The 19,540-nt window shown below is 32.3% G+C and overlaps 2 protein-coding genes and 1 non-coding gene across 3 annotated transcripts; 1 reads left to right on the top strand and 2 right to left on the bottom strand.

The window, feature by feature from the left end:
- TRNAC-GCA (transfer RNA cysteine (anticodon GCA)) lies at positions 1-72 on the top strand. Its single transcript has one exon. It is a non-coding gene; the product is annotated as a tRNA-Cys (tRNA).
- A 96-nt stretch (positions 73-168) lies between these two features.
- On the bottom strand, positions 169-2,879 carry LOC144553080 (alpha carbonic anhydrase 1, chloroplastic-like). The gene is made up of 6 exons (XM_078301156.1): positions 2,719-2,879; positions 2,417-2,625; positions 1,959-2,065; positions 1,678-1,780; positions 1,403-1,585; positions 169-514 (listed from the first exon to the last, which is right to left on the bottom strand). The coding sequence occupies exons 1-6, from the start codon at positions 2,792-2,794 to the stop codon at positions 359-361; spliced, it is 834 nt and encodes a 277-aa protein (XP_078157282.1). The 5' UTR covers positions 2,795-2,879; the 3' UTR covers positions 169-358.
- Positions 2,880-14,239: 11,360 nt separating this feature from the next.
- LOC144553071 (SOUL heme-binding family protein) lies at positions 14,240-16,091 on the bottom strand. Its single transcript, XM_078301143.1, has 8 exons — positions 15,826-16,091; positions 15,645-15,731; positions 15,473-15,543; positions 15,282-15,383; positions 15,058-15,162; positions 14,822-14,957; positions 14,626-14,735; positions 14,240-14,516 (listed from the first exon to the last, which is right to left on the bottom strand). The coding sequence occupies exons 1-8, from the start codon at positions 16,031-16,033 to the stop codon at positions 14,442-14,444; spliced, it is 894 nt and encodes a 297-aa protein (XP_078157269.1). The 5' UTR covers positions 16,034-16,091; the 3' UTR covers positions 14,240-14,441.
- Between the last annotated feature and the right edge of the window lie 3,449 nt (positions 16,092-19,540).

Raw genomic sequence — 19,540 nt, 5'->3', positions numbered from 1 at the left:
GGGTCCATAGCTCAGTGGTAGAGCATTTGACTGCAGATCAAGAGGTCACCGGTTCGAACCCGGTTGGGCCCTATATTTTTAAAAATTTTAAAAGCTGCTTTTTTTTAGGACCAAAATTCTAATACTATATATATATATATAACTACTATTATCCATCACCATAGCATATGTTGTTCTCGAAAATATATTCACAAAATTATCGTTAAACTTGACAGGGTAACTTGGCGGCTGTACAATAAAGTAATTTGCAACAAGCCATACAGTTCTTCAAACATAGCTTCTGCTGTTTACTAAGTATCATCAAACATAGCCATACAGTTCTTCAAAACATAGTCATTCATTGTTGCTCCATAGATTATTAGTTATTTAATCTTGTTTTTCGTGGTGCTCGAGTATCATCAAACATCTCCACGATCCGGTCATTCAGCGGTTGAGTTGGCCTCGAGTTCTTCCTGCACCGTTTTTCCAAAATTGACCTCAATTCATCAGCTTGTCCTCGGCTCATTTCTCTCACCTTCAATAGACCATATCATATAATGAGATTTGAGTACAAATAAAAGAAGCCTCTGCCAATTTTTTTTTTAAAGGGAGTATAAATAAAATAAGAAATGTGAGATGACATGAACAACATAATTTTCTTACTGTGAGAGTTCTATTTCTAAAATTTGCATATTTCTTGGCATGCTTTCTCTTAGTTTTGCATATTACTTCACCAACAGAAAAAAAAGGTACCAACATAAAGTTTTCAGCGCGCATAGAAATTTTTTTACTACTTTCATACGTCATCCCAATTTTTTTATTAAAATTGTTTTTCAATATGACATCACAATATCATATAGTTAATTCATGCAAATTTTAGGTTTTTCCTCTAATGATCTTTATAGATATCATTTCTTATACTGCCCCCCTGTATTAATATTCTGCATCTATTCGTCATCTTGACCTTTGAGGGAAAGAAACAAATAAATAATGAAATTTGCATGTACCTTGAGAAGAATATCCAATTACACCCTTTTTTGGTGACACCAGATTACAATCTATATTTTTAAAGTCCAAACTGTCGATCCAAATCGTTCAACATGATGGATATGTTAAAATGTGCTTGCATATCAAATTTTACATTTTTTTTGAATTTTTTTTAATATTTATTAAGATGTGTACAAAAATTCAATAGTATGAATATAGCGATTTTGTTAAATACTTAATAAATAGTAAAAAAATTCCAAAAAATGTAAAATTTGATATGCAAGGACATTTTAATATATCTATTATGTTGAACGGTTTGGATCAACTATTTGAGCTTTAAAAACTTTAAAAATCGAGAGTGTAATTCAGTGTCACCAAAAAAAGTGTAATTAGATCCCTCCTCAAGAAACAAATAAGTAATGAAATTTGCATGTACCTTAAGAAGAATATGCCAGGTGATATTTTCAGTACATGGAGGCGTAGTAAGAGATCCGGCATATCTAAAATATTTGTGGCAGTGTCGCCTTAGTGGTGTCATGTGCACTTGTCCAATTTGAATTTGAGCTTGTTCACCGTTGGTATGAACCGCCTTTACAAATTCATCTACCTTGCTCTTGATCTGTATTAATTCGTAAACAACATTTTGTGTAATACATGCATTTCACAAGTAGTGAAGTAATATGCAAAAGTTCACCAGCGAGAAATGCTCACCTTGTCAAGAAAAGGATCGTGCCTGCCATATCGATAGAGAATTGCTACAACAGTGATGTTGCCTTCGTCGTTTTTATGAACCATATGCAGCTCCACATCAAATCTAAATTCTTTTCACTTATTAGCATGTACAGTTTTCTTCAAGAGTCCTTTTATCTTTCATATTCAGGGATTTTATTTATGTTTCTCGTCCTATCTTTGGGCAACTATCGACTAGATAATTCAGTATAGGAGATCATATTTTTTTACTGGTAAAAAATATCAGTGGCTACGATTCATACCTTTCACCATCAATGGTGTGCTCAGATGGTGAGTGCCAATGCATTTGTTTTAAGGTATACTTCTTCCCATCTGCCTTGATAAAGTTCATCGAATTGTTGTACCGCACCTATGCACACAAGATTGTATAGTGCTGTTACGTTTTTTTTTTTTCTATTTACCTCCACCATCCTAGGATATGATATATATTTGTTCAGTGTCATTGGATAAGTTTAATTAATTAGCTCCCCCTCTGAGACAGACAAGTAATTAAATGAAAAGTGATAGAAGGTGCTTACAAGGAGACATCCATTAATTACCTGATTTTGAAGAATACAAGAAAACAAAAAGCAAAGAACATGAACTTAATTTTATCAATATGAAAGAATAAACTAATTTGTATTACTGCAAAGAGTTTGATTAGTTTGTTCAGTAATCAGAATTTGTTTAGACATCATAAAGAGATTGATGAACTACAAACCAGAACATTGATTTGGTTATCAACTAAGGTAGCATTGGAGGTGACATAATGCATCTGCAGGGGCTCTAACTTTGGATTATAAACCACATGCTTCTTCTCTATATTTATTGGAGACTGATGCTTCCCTTTTGAACACATTGCAAAATCAGGGCTCAAGTTTCCCCAATGGGAAGGCCCCATTTCGCCTGTGTATCCAAATCCCATGCTCTCTGTTTAACACAAAATTAGAGATCAGAGATCAGTCCATTTGACATAAGATATTAATTTCATATCGATTAGAAGAGAGACAAAATGAGACATACGTTCCGAGCTTGCCAAGGCAATAAGAGAGAAATAAAGCATCACAGAAAATATAGTAGAATGAGAAGCCATTGTCATTTGTGCTTTCTCGCTCTCTTCTTATCTCTAAGCAAATTTCTTACGAGACAGAGGAGCAGAGCATATTTCCTTGGATGCACACTACAAGTAGGCTATACTAATAGACGATAGAGCAAGCCAAAAGTATCCTGGCATCATTTATTGCTTCTATCACATCTCATAATGTAATTTTTTTTTAAAAGCTTCTAGGTAAGTCGCAAGGAAGAATTGAGTTCTCGATCTTTAGATGAACAACAATCTTTTTAGGTCCTCTCTTTTATCCCAAATGTAATTGTAAATAAAATATCTCATCCATAATAAGAAAGAACTTTTCAATATGTCCGGACTCTTGAGTAAAATTACAAATTTTCTATATATATATATATATTTAAAGTTTTATAAAAGTTGTGAAGTGATGAGAGGAGTTCGAACTCTTAACCTTTGAATATCTAACAATTTTAAAACTTTCTCTAGCCAAACCGCCCCATTCTCTTCTATAAAAATATTTAAAGTATAAATTATGTTTATGTTTTCTAAATACATATTACAGAAATAAATTTGTTTTTATTCTTTGAAAATAACACGAACCTGCTATTCTCGGAATATCAGCCGTTCAAATTTTCTCAAAAATGAATCTCAACAAAGTAATTTTTTCATCCACGAATCTCAACAGTTGGGATCAGAATAACATCAGATTTATTTCCCATATTATATACATAATTCACACATGTCACAACTGGAGGACGAATTGACAACGATGTTGCCTCGGACAATTATTAACGTGCCTCTTCATAATAAAGCCTTCCAATTAAATATTTCTCCAACGTACTTCACTTCTTAATTTAATATTCAATAAAAAAATTATAATCATAAATACATTCTTTATTTTTATTTTTTTGGATAAAGATTGTACAAGAAATTTCCGGATGAATTTCGGACATACAATATCTCGCACGGAGGAGTTTGAATCCTCTAAAATAACTTAAATTTTGAGTTTAGATTCGGATCATCTGATTAAAATCAGGACCAATTCGGACCAAAGTGGAATGCACGAGGCCACTTTATTATTTGTGCCACAACATATCAGATGGGCGGGATATAAATTAAAATATTAAGTTATCTTTGTTACGGAATCAAAGACTCTGATTCTCACTCTTTATTTATTTAATTTAGTCCGATTTGATAGTCATTTAACCTTTCATCAGTAAATTTTAAAATTTTAACAACATAGTTGTAATGAAAACGAGTAATTAAGTTTCAAATTCACTCAAATTTAATATATAAATTTATTAAAAATACCTATATAATTTCATTTTCTTAAATTAAATGATATCTTTCAGAATATTAAACAAAAGGTGGATGTAACTTAAAAATGACCTTAAATTTCAGTTTATAAAATACATTTGTATCTGTACGTATTATCATTTTGAACAGTTGGGAAGATATTCCCCATACAGGAAAAAAACGAAAGATAAAAAGACAGGTTCAGAACTGATGGTTCACAGATTTGATCCTCAGGCGTCATTGACTAATAAAGGCCGGCGCCAGACTGGCCACAGACTGCCACTTACAGACACCCCCACCATGTCACCAGCCTAAAAAGTCGAAAGAGATAAGAAGCACAGTAGAGGACGAACTCTTCTTTGCTCAAAGTGATTCGATGCCCCCACGTTGGGTTACATCAGATCAACATATTTCTTTTGCTAAAAAAACACAAACACACGAACTGCGTCAATTATTTCCTTTTTGTTCCCATCCGACGCTTTTAATTAGGCGGTGGTGGTGGATCAGTTCATCCTGTGCGATCTTAGCTTTATTACCTTTTTGACACTGTACAAGCTCATAGGTCATGTTTGATTGTGAATTAAATAGAATAAGGCCTTTACTTTTCAGTCATTCTATTAAATATGATTTAATTGAGTCGGACTAAGATAGAATAAGTCGATTTTTAGTCTGCCTAAACGAGCCTAAATTAATCCATCTCTCCATATATATATATATATATATATAGAGAGAGAGAGAGAGAGAGAGAGAGATAGGCTAATATCAAAACGTTTGCACCAACTCCTCCCGTGCAACCAAGTCATTTTCCGATTTGCAAAGTCCAAACGACCGATCCGAACCGTTAGATGTTTAATCCATATTGAAATGTGCTTGGAGACCAAATTTTACATTTTTTGGAATTTTTTTGCTATTTATTAAGATGGTTTGAAAATCGCTGTTTTTATTAAAATTCTGCACCACTGGAAAACAGCGATTTCAAACCATCTTAATAAATAGCAAAACAATTCCAAAAAATGTAAAATTTGGTCTCCAAGCACATTTCAATATGGATTAAACATCTAACGGTTCGGATCGGTCGTTTGGACTTTGCAAATCGGAAAATGACTTGGTTGCACGGGAGGGGTTGGTGCAAACGTTTTGATATTAGCCTATCTCTCTCTCTCTCTCTCTCTCTCTCTATATATATATATATATATATATATATATATATAGGATTTGGCTAATATGCTATGGGTAGCTAAGAGGCCTTCCGTGCTACGGCTCAATATTTGACTTTTCAAAATTCTAACGGTCGATCCGAACCGTTCATCTTGTTCTCCATATTAATATGTGCTTAGAGACTAAATTTTACATTTTTTGGAAATGTTTTACTATTTTTTTAGATTTATTGAATATCGCTGTTTTTTATGGTCCAGATTTGTCTGAAAAACAGCGATTTTCAATAAATCTAAAAAAATAGTAAAAAATTTCCAAAAAATGTAAAATTTGTTCTCTAAGCACATATTAATATGGATAACAAGATGAACGGTTCGGATCGACCGTTAGAATTTTGAAAAGTCGAATATTGAGCCGTAGCACGGAAGACCTCTTAGCTACCCATAGCACCGTAGCCAAGTCCTATATATATATATATATATTCCTTAATTTTCTGGTGCGATTTGGACCCAAAATTTGCGAATCAGCTATATATATGTTTTGAGATGAGATAAATTGAAGTTACGAAGATATGAGGAAAGAAACTATTATATTTCATACGAGAGTAATAACAACATTTATTCTTCTATTCTACTTTATTCCATTCCCAGATATTATACCGGTACTTGTGTTTAAAGTTTAAACAAATATCAAATAAAAAGATAGTACACCGTGCTGTATTGTATTGATTGGAATCATGTCTATTGCACTCTAGAGTCTAGAGAGTCTAGAGTTCTCAATCATTGATGTAGGTGCATATATTATATATAAAGGATCGCTATATTTGGAATACATGGGTTTTGGGAATATGGAATTATCCTCTGGTTTCCAAAATGATGCGCTTTGAAGTTTGAAGGCTTGAAGCAAATACGTTTTTTTTTCTCAAATAAAAAAGAAAAAGAAGCAAATACGCTTTTCACTGCATCCAAAATCAGTGGACAGGTAGTCAGGTACTGGAAAAGAGAGATTCCTATCTAATCGTCAGGTCCACAACATTCGTTTTTAATTTTTGTTTCTATTGAATTCCCATAAGGCCATAACTATAATAATTTATTGTTTTTGAAGAAGAAAAATAGAGGTCTAGCTATAATAATTTTATAGCTAATAATTTAGGAAGGAGATAACAATACTCGCATTGTATCTGTGGAGGGCACTGGAAATTAAATGCGGAAAGATAATTTCCTGCAGGATCACAAAAACTATATAATTTGATTTTTTTTTTTCTAAAGTATCTTCATTCTATTATTAAGCACGTTGGGTGTCCGATCCGCCAACGGCTACGATTGAGAGATGAAACTTCGGATTTGATCTCAGCTCTCCAATTACATAATTTGTCTTCTTTTGATTAAATGCATCTCTTTTATGTATAGAAGTCCAAATTTAGTTAAAAAAAATAACCACCACATGTGCTGCCACACGATACGTTACAATTTAAAATGAACAATTCTGAAATTTAGCGATATATTTATTTGTTTCCTTATTCCTTTATTTTCATATTTTTCCTCTTCAATTGAAAAGACTCCACCTTCCATTTTCTTATTTATTGTTTCCTTACTTCTTCGTTTCTATACAAATCACAATGGAAATCATTTTTTTTTAATTTCCTTATTTTTTTTCTTTCTTTGTTTCTATACATATTGTTGTGGGCAATTTAGAATATATTTCCAATATATAATATATCAATGTGTGTGTGTGTGTGTGTATTCTAAATTGGAAACAAAGAAGAATATAAATTGGAACGTGTGTGTGAATATATTTTTTTCTTATAATATGTGTGTGTGTATATATATCATATACATACAAATGATAACACTTTTTATTTATGTTTTTTGATATCATATTATATGTTGATATTGAATTGTTGTATGATATTTGATATTAGATTCGAATCGAGCTATTATTTGATATCATTGATACTTAAAAATAAAGAATCATCACATTATCAAATTGTTATCAGAGATCACGATTAAAGTTAATTAAAAATAAATAATCATATAAATTTTCTATTAACATGTGTTTTAATTTTTAGATAATTATTATTTTCATTGATATATTTGTTTCTTACTAGTTAAGTGTCCGTGCGTTGCAACGGGATTGAAATATTATTTTGATTACTTTTTTTAGATGTAATTAATATTTATTTGATTTTGTCATAACTATGGATCAATACTAGTCATCAACACATTCGGCAAAAACAATTGGAACCAACTTATCCAATTAGTGGTGAAAGCTCCAAAGTAAATATATAAAACCCACAACCACAAGTACCAATGAGCTCCAGCAAAAAAAGGTAAATTTTGCAATATCAGCCCGCCAAAATCTCAAATTTCTCTCATCTGACCAAAAATCACAATTAGTGATACTTGCCAACGTTAAGAAGAACATCAATTTGATGAGAATGGTCATTAATTTTTGTATGGAATACATTTAATCCGTATTGGCATTCATTTTTGTAAATTTAAGGTAAGTACAAATATCAACCCACAAAAATTTGGAATATTTCTAAAAATCTGGAAAAAAAAACAAACAAAGAGAACGAAGGAAACTTCATGTTTTACAGTATAAAATTTGAGCAATATTATTAACAATATTGATGCTAGACACCTTGTTCAACAATGTCAGAGGTGATAAACAACATCATGAATTGAACAACGGCTCCATTGTAACGACTAAAAAGGAATAATAAATGTGAGGCTATGGTAATATGCATATTACACAATGTTTTGCGCTATGGACTTATATCTCTATTTTTAAAGTCGAAACAGTTAAAAATAATCTTTAGATCTTCATATGAAAATGTACTTGCAAACAAAATAATACCCTTTAAAAAAAAATTTAAGTATTTTTTAGATGGATAGAAAATCCTTTGATTTGAAAATCATAGACCATTTAAAAGTAGTGGTTTTTTTTACCTATCTAATAAAATAGTACAATGTTTTTTAAAAAATGTAAATTTTGGCTTGTAAGTATATTTTCACATGAAGATAATGTTTATCAAGTTATCTGCTCGGATTGACTGTTTAATTTGAAAATAAAAATATAGATTCATAACATAGATTGATGGATAATATGCATATTACCGTAGCCTCTCATAATAAATAAAGGCTCATAGGTCTAATTAAGCCTAGGTAGACCAAATGAATATAATATAATTGTTGTGTGCGCGCAGCAGGCTAGGAGAGGCTCAGAGCAGGGAATTGGAAATTTGTTAGGTCTTTTCCTTTTGCAACTCTGAATAATAAAAAGTTGAACAAGAGCTCAAAGCTACCTTTACAATCAGACCATATAATCCCAATCTCGATTGTTCGGTGTGTATATATGGCCTATCAAGTGAACCATAACGAATGTCGCTAACTAAATTTTGGTAAATGCATAGCCCATGGACATGTCAAAAGGTTTCCTTCAAAAGAATAAAAAAATCGATTCGCTGGGGCGACAAAGCCCAACCCAACAGAAACGACATCTATCAAATTCAGAGTTAGTCATACACTTGACCTGGTACCTAACACGAATCATAAAGACATCCCGTGCATCTAAAGTAGACTCGAAAAGAAATCACTCGGCCGTGATTTTTGTAGACAGAGAATACTGGAGGGGATACTCTTCCACATCTATATACTGACATCTCATTTCAAGAGGAGAACTAATTAAGGTGTTCTTTAAGTTCACTAAGCTACTTTGTGAACTCATATGAAAATTATGTTATACAGTTTAATTCGACTGTTTTAACTTTATAAATAAAGATACTAATCTATACAATCTATAGTACCGATATGCGCTATGTATAGTACTGTTTCTCATTCTTACTAATCATCATCCAAGAGCTACGTACTAACAAACAAAATAATCAAATAATTACCGATAGGAGTTATGAAATTTAATTGGGAGAAGCAGCAATTAATACGGTTGTAGAAAAAGATTAACACATCTTTTAAACCCACCGTTTACTCGCTAAATTATATGCATGTCCTTGACTTTCCCCATGCTACAACTAGCCAACAATAAAATAAATGTATTTACAGACGGCAAGGATTCTAGGCCTGGAGGAATGTACTTTCTACACGGACTCACAACTTCTGGCAGAAACCCTTGAACCACGCAGAAGATACCAACCGATACAAGCAGCAGACTGGAGATCGTTTTACCAGCTGACAAGAATAGCATATCTGATGGCAACTCGAACAAGATACAGCTGTGTCTATTTACTCAGAGAGGAAAACTACGAGGCCCACCGACTTGCAAACCGGCCGCGAATTGACCAATTCGCCTTTTATGATTCACTTATCCATCACTCCTCTGACACAACTCTTAGAAAGATACAACTAAGGGAGGTAGTTCTAGGGATTTTATCAGTTGTATAGCCGGTATTGAAATCTCATGTAATGAATCCTTGTAATCTCTCATGACATGCAATTGCCTATGGGCTTCGAAGCAAAAAATAAAAAAAAAAAAAAAAAAAAATGTATTTACGTTAAAATTAAGCAACAAAAGTTGATAAATTTTGCGTGTTAAATGGTAGAAATGGGAAACAGATGGTAAATTGATAAGTGGCAACAAAAGGCAGGTGCTTTAAGTGGACCAAGAAAGCATATATGCTTCAAGTCAATGCACCACTTATTGATCAACTGTCAAATTAGAGTGAGTCTATGGTACTATGCATATTACGATTTGTTATCGTGCTATGGCTCTATATTCGAGTTTTCAAATCCTAACGGTCGATCCGAACCGTTCATCTTGTTCTCCATATTAATATCTGTTTGGAGACCAAATTTTACATTTTTTGAAATTTTTTTACTATTTTTTTAGATTTATTGAATATCACTGTTTTTGGATGGTCCAGAATTTTCAGATCAAGTGATTTTCTAAATATCTAAAAAAATAGTAACAAATTTTCAAAAAATGGAAAATCTGGTCTCCAAACACATATTAATATGGAGAACAAGATGAACGGTTCGGATCGACCGTTAGGATTTGAAAACTCAAATATAGAGCCGTAGCACGATAACAACCCGTGATATGCATAGTACCATAGACTCACTCATTTAATATGAAAGTGAAATTGAAGTATTCACAAAACACATCATGCCAACGTAATTATATCATCATATTATATTTCTGCATTCATCTTTCTTTCAGGTTTAATTTATTTCCCAGTACACCGAACTAAATTTAAAACACAAGTGTAATGAATCATTAAAATTAATACAAAATGATAGGAAGCAGTCAGAGTCTGACAGACGTAGGGGAAGTGAGACTAAAGGTGATAAACATAAATCAAATAATCGCCAACAAAGAATTTCCCGCAACACCATAAGAATTTTGCATTTGGATTTTGATATAAATTTTAAGTCATTAGATTTACTCTGTTCGGATGGTTGTGAACTCGTGGGAATTACTAAAATTTTAGATTTAACGGGAATCGTTTCTCACAAGCTGTTCGGATGCTTTTTTTTTTCATCTTGCTCCAGAAACCTATGAAAAAAAAAATTAGATCCAACTAAATTATTATTTTTCCATGATTTCTTGCTTCGTCTTTCTCTTCATACTTTTCACATAAAAACACGTTGAATGCATTAATGCTCCGTGTTGGACAAATTATAGTTGTTTATATGTATAATTGAATCTGAATGACAAAGACATTAACCTGATTTCAAATTACTTAATTTAATTTTGTGCTTAAAGCTTCAAAAAAAAATTGTGCTTAAAGAATACTTTCAATTATCGAAAATTAAAATAATTTTTTCCATTATTTTAATATCATTAATATAATTACATGGTTAACTAAGTAAATATTTTACCATTTATTATAGTTATCACAATTTTAATTTTTTATCTTCCTAAATTTTATTATATGTTAATTATTATACTTTATATTATTAGAATTGAAAAAAAAACTACTAATAATTATTTACCAGAAAAGTAGTATTGATAACAAGTATTTCAAAAAGGGAAAAAAAATTAAAATTCCCACAACTATTTCTCACAATACAATCAAACATTCATTTCAACACATTCTCACAACCATTTACATACATACCCTGAGTATGATTTTCATATATTGATTTATGGGTTTTCATATCCGACAAATCTCATCCCACACAATCGCGTGACAATCTTTTTTTTTTTTGATATAAATCGCGTGACAATCAAACATACCCTTTTCGCTGCATGGAACACGGCGAAAGAGAACTGTAGAGGAAAGTGCCTCTAGCCAGAAAAAGCATATTCTATAGGGAAAAAAAATCCTATATAGGTTGTCAGGTTGGTTCTTGATTGTGTGATTGCAATAATCTCACTACACTCAAGTGACAAATGTAATCATTCTACCTAAATTGGTCAAATCCATTTTGTATTGGCTGTCATTGTTGGTGAATCCAAAATCCCAAGTAGTTTTAACACTGGTTCCTCCAAAGAAAAGCATTCACTATTTAACGCGGTAATATGAGGACCAGTCTCGAATTCTACTAGAAACTATCTGAAAGCTATTGATATATGTTGCACTTGTAATCATGAATATTTAGGGAAAGAAACACTAATAATTTTTTGACATATTCAACTCCAAATAATGGACTATAGTCAACGACATCAAAAGTAAACGAAGAAAAAAAAAGTACGGAGGAGAGACAAAGAGCAGGAAAATAAGAGAACATAAATCTTTTTGGTGCAGCACAGATTAGAGGCGGAGTGAGAAAGACTTTTTGTTTTTTATATCTTTTTATATTTATGTATGATTTTCTATACAATTGTGAGTAAAATAGTATGGTATTGTAAAATTGTCTTCCATTTTTCACATTTTTTTTATATGATTATTATCCTTTATAGTCTGAAAGTCTGGCTCTACTCTGAAAGATGAATTAAATTTGACATGCTAAACCAAAAAAAAAAAAGTTCAACACGACATGCATTGTTTCCGACATAATGGACTCTGGAATTGAGCCAGGGGCAGGTAAGAAAATGAATTGGACCAGAAAGAAAATGAATTCGGTTTAGAAATAGACAAATTTGTTCATTACTAGTAAGCAATAACTTGAAAATATATGAGCTCAAATTACTTTTCAAAATTCAAAAATAGACAATTGCATGTAACCCTGAGCCTTACTGAATCCGCCCATGTTTTCTGACATCATGGCATCAAAAGTAATGTCTCTTACATTCTCAAAATGTTTTCTTTGACACACTAGTTCAATATGTTTTCTTTGAAACACTAGTATAATATAAGAATCTTGCAAATTATCTTAGCCTGTGATATTCAATTCTCAATGTAGTATCTTACTTAAAAATCATATTTGGAAGCTAGTTTCACCTCTTTATATGTAAGTAGGACTTAATTAAATAATCAGACTTTTAACTCATATATATTTCTGTGTCTAAATCAACAAATCTACAAATGACAATCAGGTTTTGATCTGTTCCCTTCTCTGTTCATGCCTAGACATATAGTATTACCTACAATCTTAATCGAAGTTGTCTGGTTCGACTACGACCTACTATCTTATTTAGAGTTGTTTGATTTAACATGTCTGGACTAATTTTATATGAATGATTCACACGAAGTACCATCCCTTGTATTAAAAAACCACTGACAAATATAACTGTCAGATTCAAATCGGACCATCAGAGTAAAGGATCCTGTGCACTGACCGGATTGGTCTGGATTCGAATCAGACGGTCTGGATCTAAACTCAAAAATTGGGTTACTTTAGATCAAAAGGTCTGTCTGGATTAGAATAACTAGTGTTGATTATTTTGGAACGAATAACGACATATAAGGACACTCAAATTAAACATAACCTTTCAAACATGCAAGAACAAAGTAAGATGTGAAATATGTTTCCATCTTATGTGTAAGTTTTTCCATGAAACAAAAATATGGGATAGAGGTAGAGATGCAAACAGATCAGATAGTGGTAAAATCATATCCGTATCCACTTTTAATTTTCGGATATGGATACGGATCAAATATTAGACGGATACATACGGATACGAATCAGATATTGGATATCCGTAGATATATACACAAATATTTTCATAATTTATGATAAACTATATGGTATATACCTATTATTCAAATACAGATAATTAAAATTCAAAACCATATTCGTATCTACACAGATATTCGGATATTGGATATCCGTATCTAATTTTTGAATACGGATACAGATACGGTCGGATAATATCCGACCAATTTGCACCCCTAGATAGAGGTGAAAATATCCCAACATACTTTCCAACAAACTTGACCACTTTATGTGTAGGATAATTATGACATCCTAGATGGCACTAACTTGGTGCCATATATATGTGGTCTCTTTTATAAATACTCCACATTCCCTCCACTTACCCTGCTAGCCTTACTATACAAAATATCCTTTGCAAAACCTTATAACAAAAACAAGACTCCTCTAAAATATATGGGAAATTGTCTAGTTCTTCATGACTCACACACAAAAATCAACGACAATTCGGATGTTCAACAGACTGCATCATGTACTTTTTCTACTAACAAACAAATTCTTGGTGCATCAGCACAGATGGTGATCGAAGAAAAAGTGGTTGGAGAAGCAGCAGTTCGAATAAAATTGGTTGTAAAAAAACATCAATTGAAGGAGATGTTGAGCAAAGAGACAATTTCTATCAATGATATGATACTTCTTTTGAATAAAGAGAGAAGCAAAAGATTTGAGAATGACAAAGAAAGAAGGGAATGGAGACCGCTGCTAGAAAGTATACCAGAGGAGAATCATTTCTTTTAGCAAATTTTGCCTCAACTGTACAATGAAGAAAATATATTACACTCGCTTGAACTGAATGAGGTTCTCTGTTTTCTCCCTTTCTTTGTAGGTTTTGTCATTTGAAATTTGATACTGAGAAAACAATAAGAAAAGAAATTCTTATAGCATGTTAAATGTAGCAAGTAGCAACAAGCCTGTAATTGCAGTTAGTTAATCTTACAAAAATCAATAGAGTGCTTATTTGACTATATCATGCTTTGAATAGTATACTTATAAATTATGTATATGTAAATGTATCATCCTATAAGATAAAGGTATAAAACAAAATACTATTGATATTTACTATACTGCAATAGTCCATCTTGCATATATATAGCATATTATACACTAGTGAAATCAAATTATCTTGCATTTGGTTACACTATATTTTTTTCATATTGAGTGAATCTAAAGGAGCTTTACTGGGTAATCCTCTTAACTTCCAAGGCTATTTCATTCCTTCGCATAAATGGAAGAGTAAAAGGCGGATTGTACTGTAAAAATAAAACAGAAAATAATCTCAACAAGATATATATCAACAATATGAACCAGATTAATATATTACTCATTCAATATTTCTTCAAATGATCATTATATTTATACCTGTGCCACTTCCACTAATGCACCATCCTTTGATTGATACTCAAGATCTGTCTTTAGAGCTTCACGCAGTTTGAATTCTCTACGATTTACATCTTCATCTGTGACAAAACCTGCTTAATTAAAATCATGAAACAGGATCTGTCAACTAAACATTATAATTAATTTTATACTAATTTCAAATATATAAACAACATACCTGAAAAAGCGGTGACTGCAACAAGCTTTCCAGGCACCTCCTTGATAATAACAGATTGATCTTTCGGTAGTGGCAAATTTGAACCGTACTTAGATGGCATAACAAAAGACATCTGCCATTTCTCCTGATCAGCAGACTGAAATACAAAATGCAAAAGAAAACATTAAACTGAGTTTTAAACGTTTGCCAAATTGTAACACAAGTTTGTTAATGGTATAATGAACAAACCAACAAACCCGTCTTGTAATAACAGGGGTAGTCATATCCATCTTCTCACCGATCGATTCCACCTTTTGGGTATAAACAGGAGTTGTCATTTCCATCTGTTCATTCCCAGTGTTCTAAAAGATAGTAGCAAAATAAGATAATTATAATTATATACACTATGCATTCAATAAATTGTAATGAAAAAGGCATTACGAAAATCAATAAAACAGTAAAGATAGATGCTCTCAAGTACCTTACCAAATAAATAAGATGCCAAGACATTGAATGATTGAGAGGCACCGTTAAAATCAAACCCATTCCTTCCCGGCATCGTTGTCTCAGCAACATAATAAGACTATAATAACATTTCCATTAAATATTCAGAAATAAAAAGATGTCATTTCTTTTTAATTTAATCCAAAAAGATTTTCATATAGAATATACCTCAACTTCTCTAATTTCATACTGTGCAGTTCGCTTTAATACTCGGTACTTCACTGATTCCAGATTAGGCACTGCACATCCATAATTAAATTATTAACAGAACAAATTTTGCATTAAAGTTGATGGTACAATAAATTAACTAAACCTGAGAGGGAAAAATAAAATAAAATACCGGACATAAGAGCCTCCTCCAAATTTCTAGCATCAAATGTACGCGGGAAAGCATATTTAGCTGTTTCCTCTGCCAATTCCCCCAGTCCTAAATTCAGAGAAAATAAGTTCGTTAGTAATATCTCAAAAAAATTAAGACAACTTTAATTCTAAAATTGAGATTTTAGGTGTGATGACCGTACGCCTTTGGGATGTGGTGGTGGCTTGGGATACAAGTGCTAGTACCAGCGATACACGAGTCTCGAGTACAGACCGTGTACCACTCACCGGGGCGCGGCCGCGCTCCTCCGTGTAGGTGGCGGAGACCACCGGAGCCCGGCTGGCCCGATGTTTGTGTGTGGTGTGGGAAGGGAGGTGAGAAAGCAAGAAGGTCCTGCACGGGATGGCCATTTTACAGCTTCGTCCGAATCTTTTACACAATTTAATTTGTATTGAACTTTAAACAGTACCACACTTTTCGTCCTACTCTCACTGATTTTTTATCCCATTTTTTGGGTAAATATTTTAACAAAGTATTTGGCTTCCTGCAGCGCACCAACATTATGCAGCTCTGTTTTGATTCGATATTCAGTGCGCTGCATGAAGCTAAACTAACTCTGTTAACATCCTTATCCGACTTTTTTAAGTGGTCAAGTTTTTTTTTTTTTTTTTTTTGAGGAAATGACCCGTAGTTTTGCATTAATAGAAATATACCGTTTACAGCTTACATAATAAATATCTTAAAAAGGAAGCTAGTAAATCCTACTTGCGGAGTTGCGGTGTTAGAGAAATACTAGTATCATACCTGTCCGTTGAGACATACTATAAGAAGAAAAAAAATATTAATAAAAATAATAATAATTATTCAAAAATTAAGACACATGTTAATAGAAAATTTATATAATTATGTATTTTTAATTAACTTTAATCGTGATCTCTGATAACAATTTGATGATGTGATGATTCTTTATTTTTAAGTACTAATGATATCAAATAATAGCTCGACTCGAATCTAAGATCAACTATCGTACAACAATTCAATATCGCATATAATATGATATCAAAAAACATAAATAAAAAAATGTTATCGTGCGTATGTATAGGATATATATATATGCACATTATAAGAGAAATATATATTCACACACACGTTCCAATTTATATTCTTCTTTGTTTCCAATTTATAATATACACACACACATTGATATATTTTAAATTGCCCACAACAATATGTATAGAAACAAAGAAATAGAAATAAGGAAATAAAAAAAAACTTTCATTGTGATCCGTATAGAAACGAAGAAGAAGTAAGGAAACAAACAAATAAGAAAATGGAATGTGGAGTCTTTTCAATTGAAGATGAGAAATATGAAAACAAATAAATAAATAAATGGATAAATATATCTCCAAATTTCAGAATTTGTTCAATTTTAATTGTAATGTATCGTGTAGCAGCACATGTGGTGAGTATGTTTTTAACTAAATTTAGACTTCTATACATAAAACGGATGTATTTAATCAAAAGAAGACAAATTATGTAATTGGAGGGCTGTGATCAAATCCAAAGTTTCATCTTTCAATCGTAGCCGTTGACAGATCGAACACCCAAAGTGCTTAATAATAGAATGGATATATATATGAGGAGGGTTCAAATGCACCCAAATGCACCCTGTCCTTTTTCTCCGTTTTCAAAGTCTGAATAGTCAATCCGAACCATTAGATGCGATTTACATATTAAGATGTGCTTGGAGACCAAATTTTACATTTTTTGGATTTTTTTTTTTTACTATTTATTAAGCCACTTTGAAAATCGCTGATCCAATGGTCCAGAAAATGTAAAATCAGCGATTTTCAAAGTGGCTTAATAAATAGTAAAAAAATTTCAAAAAATGTAAAATTTGGTCTCCAAGCACATCTTAATATATAGATCGCATCTAACGGTTCGGATTGACTATTCGGACTTTGAAAACGGAGAAAAATGATTTGAAAAATAGGGTGCATTTGGGTGCACAAAAATTTGGGTGCATTTGAACCCTCCTATATATATATATATATGAGTTACCCTACTTTGCAAAGTAAAGAGGCACTTTTACTTTGCATTTTGATCCGTTAGATGTGCTTTAAAAATTGTGCAGATGAATCTAATCAGATCAGAAATTTGTCGCTGAAATGAATTTTTTTGCCTCTCCATTAACTGAACGCATCCAATCAATCAAAAGAGCTCAACCCTGATCTTTCTATCTCATCGTATTCTTCCCCAATACCTAAATCGAAATCGCTCCTCCTATCTCTTTAGAAAAATAGTGGTATTACCACCGATTTCATAGAAATCAAGCATATCTGATATGGTACCTAAAATTGATACCACAATTAAATATGAAAAATTGTACATCAAGTCATCATCAACAAACATAAAAGCATACAAATAGAAATAGTACCACAGCAAAAACTAAATGGGAAATAAAATGAATACTAAGCCAAAGAACAAGTCTCAAAAAGCAATCATATCATAGGAGACTAGTAATCCAATAAATCCTCATCCGACAGCTCGTCTCTTTAGAAAAATCGCTTGAGTGGCCTCTGCCTCCTCCAGTATCTGATCTGGAAGGTCCTTAACATCACATGGAAGCATTAGACTTAATTTTAAGTATGAATTGTTAGAGCTAGACTTACACCAAAAAGTAGCTAAAGAGATTATCTTAAATCCTAATGTTTTAGCAGAAATGGGAGTAGTATTATCATTAAAAATAACTCGATTTCGTTCCAACCAAACAGTCCATAAGATGGCTCCCCTTAACAATTCTACAAGGAGTCTATCTTTTAAGGCGATAGAAGCATCAAGTAACCACAAATCATCTAAGGAATTACATGTAAAGGGGAATGAATTGTATGTTGCAATCCAATTCCATATCAATCGTATATATGAACAATGTATAAATAAATGGTCAGTACTCTCATGTTGGTCACAAAAAGCACAAGTAAGATCTCCTGGCCATCCTTTTTTTTCCAAGTTAACCTTAGTGAGAATTTTATCTCGTCGAACAAGCCAAAGAAATATTTTAATTTTTAAAGGGATGTGAGATTTCCAAATGGTATCATAATCAGAATTTGGAATACCACCATACTCTAACCATTTATAAAAAGAATGAACAGTGAAATGATCATCTTGTGACCATCGCCATATCAGTCTATCTTCCAAATGAGAAGACAACGTAAAATGTTGAAATTTGTGGTGCAAGGTAAGCAATTCATCCCTATAAATACCAGTTATTTGCCTTTGAAAAGACAAACTTAAATGAGAAGTAGAAAATGCCTCAGCTACAGAAATAAACTTATTAGTAACAATAGAATAAAGGTTTGGAAATTGATGTTTTAAGGTATGTTCACTACACCATCTATCTAACCAAAAAGAGGTTGTTTTACCGTTCCCTATTTCTTTATTCAGTCCTAAGTTGATAACCACATGATCTTTTAGAATTGATCGCCAAAATGGAGAACAGAGAGAAGGAGTAGTTCTAGTGCCATATTTACTAAGCAAAATATTTTTCCATCTGCCAGATACAAAATTATCTAGAAACCGATACCACCATTTAGCCAAAAGGGCCTTATTCATAAGCTTAAGGTCTAAAACCCCTAAGCATCCCTGATCTTTACTTTTGCACACAATTGTCCATGAGACTAAAGAGTATTTTCTTCTAGTAGAGTTACCTCCATGCCATAAGAATTTATGCCTAATTTTATCAATTTTATGTCTAATTTAAGCAGGTAATCTATATATGGATAATCGCTCCTCCTATCTCACCGCCGCACCGCATCACCGCTCTCCTCTTGCGATTTGTATCTCTCTTCCCGGCTGCTCCTACGTACGGTTGCCGCCCTTTCTATTTCTTTGATCTCTCCTTCCCGACCTTTCCTTCT

Source organism: Carex rostrata, chromosome 4, assembly GCF_964058835.1.
Source record: "Carex rostrata chromosome 4, lpCarRost1.2, whole genome shotgun sequence".
In the NCBI taxonomy this organism is placed as follows: domain Eukaryota; kingdom Viridiplantae; phylum Streptophyta; class Magnoliopsida; order Poales; family Cyperaceae; genus Carex; species Carex rostrata.
The sequence above is the reverse complement of the archived record's forward strand: the minus strand, read 5'-3'. Positions and strand labels throughout refer to the sequence as shown.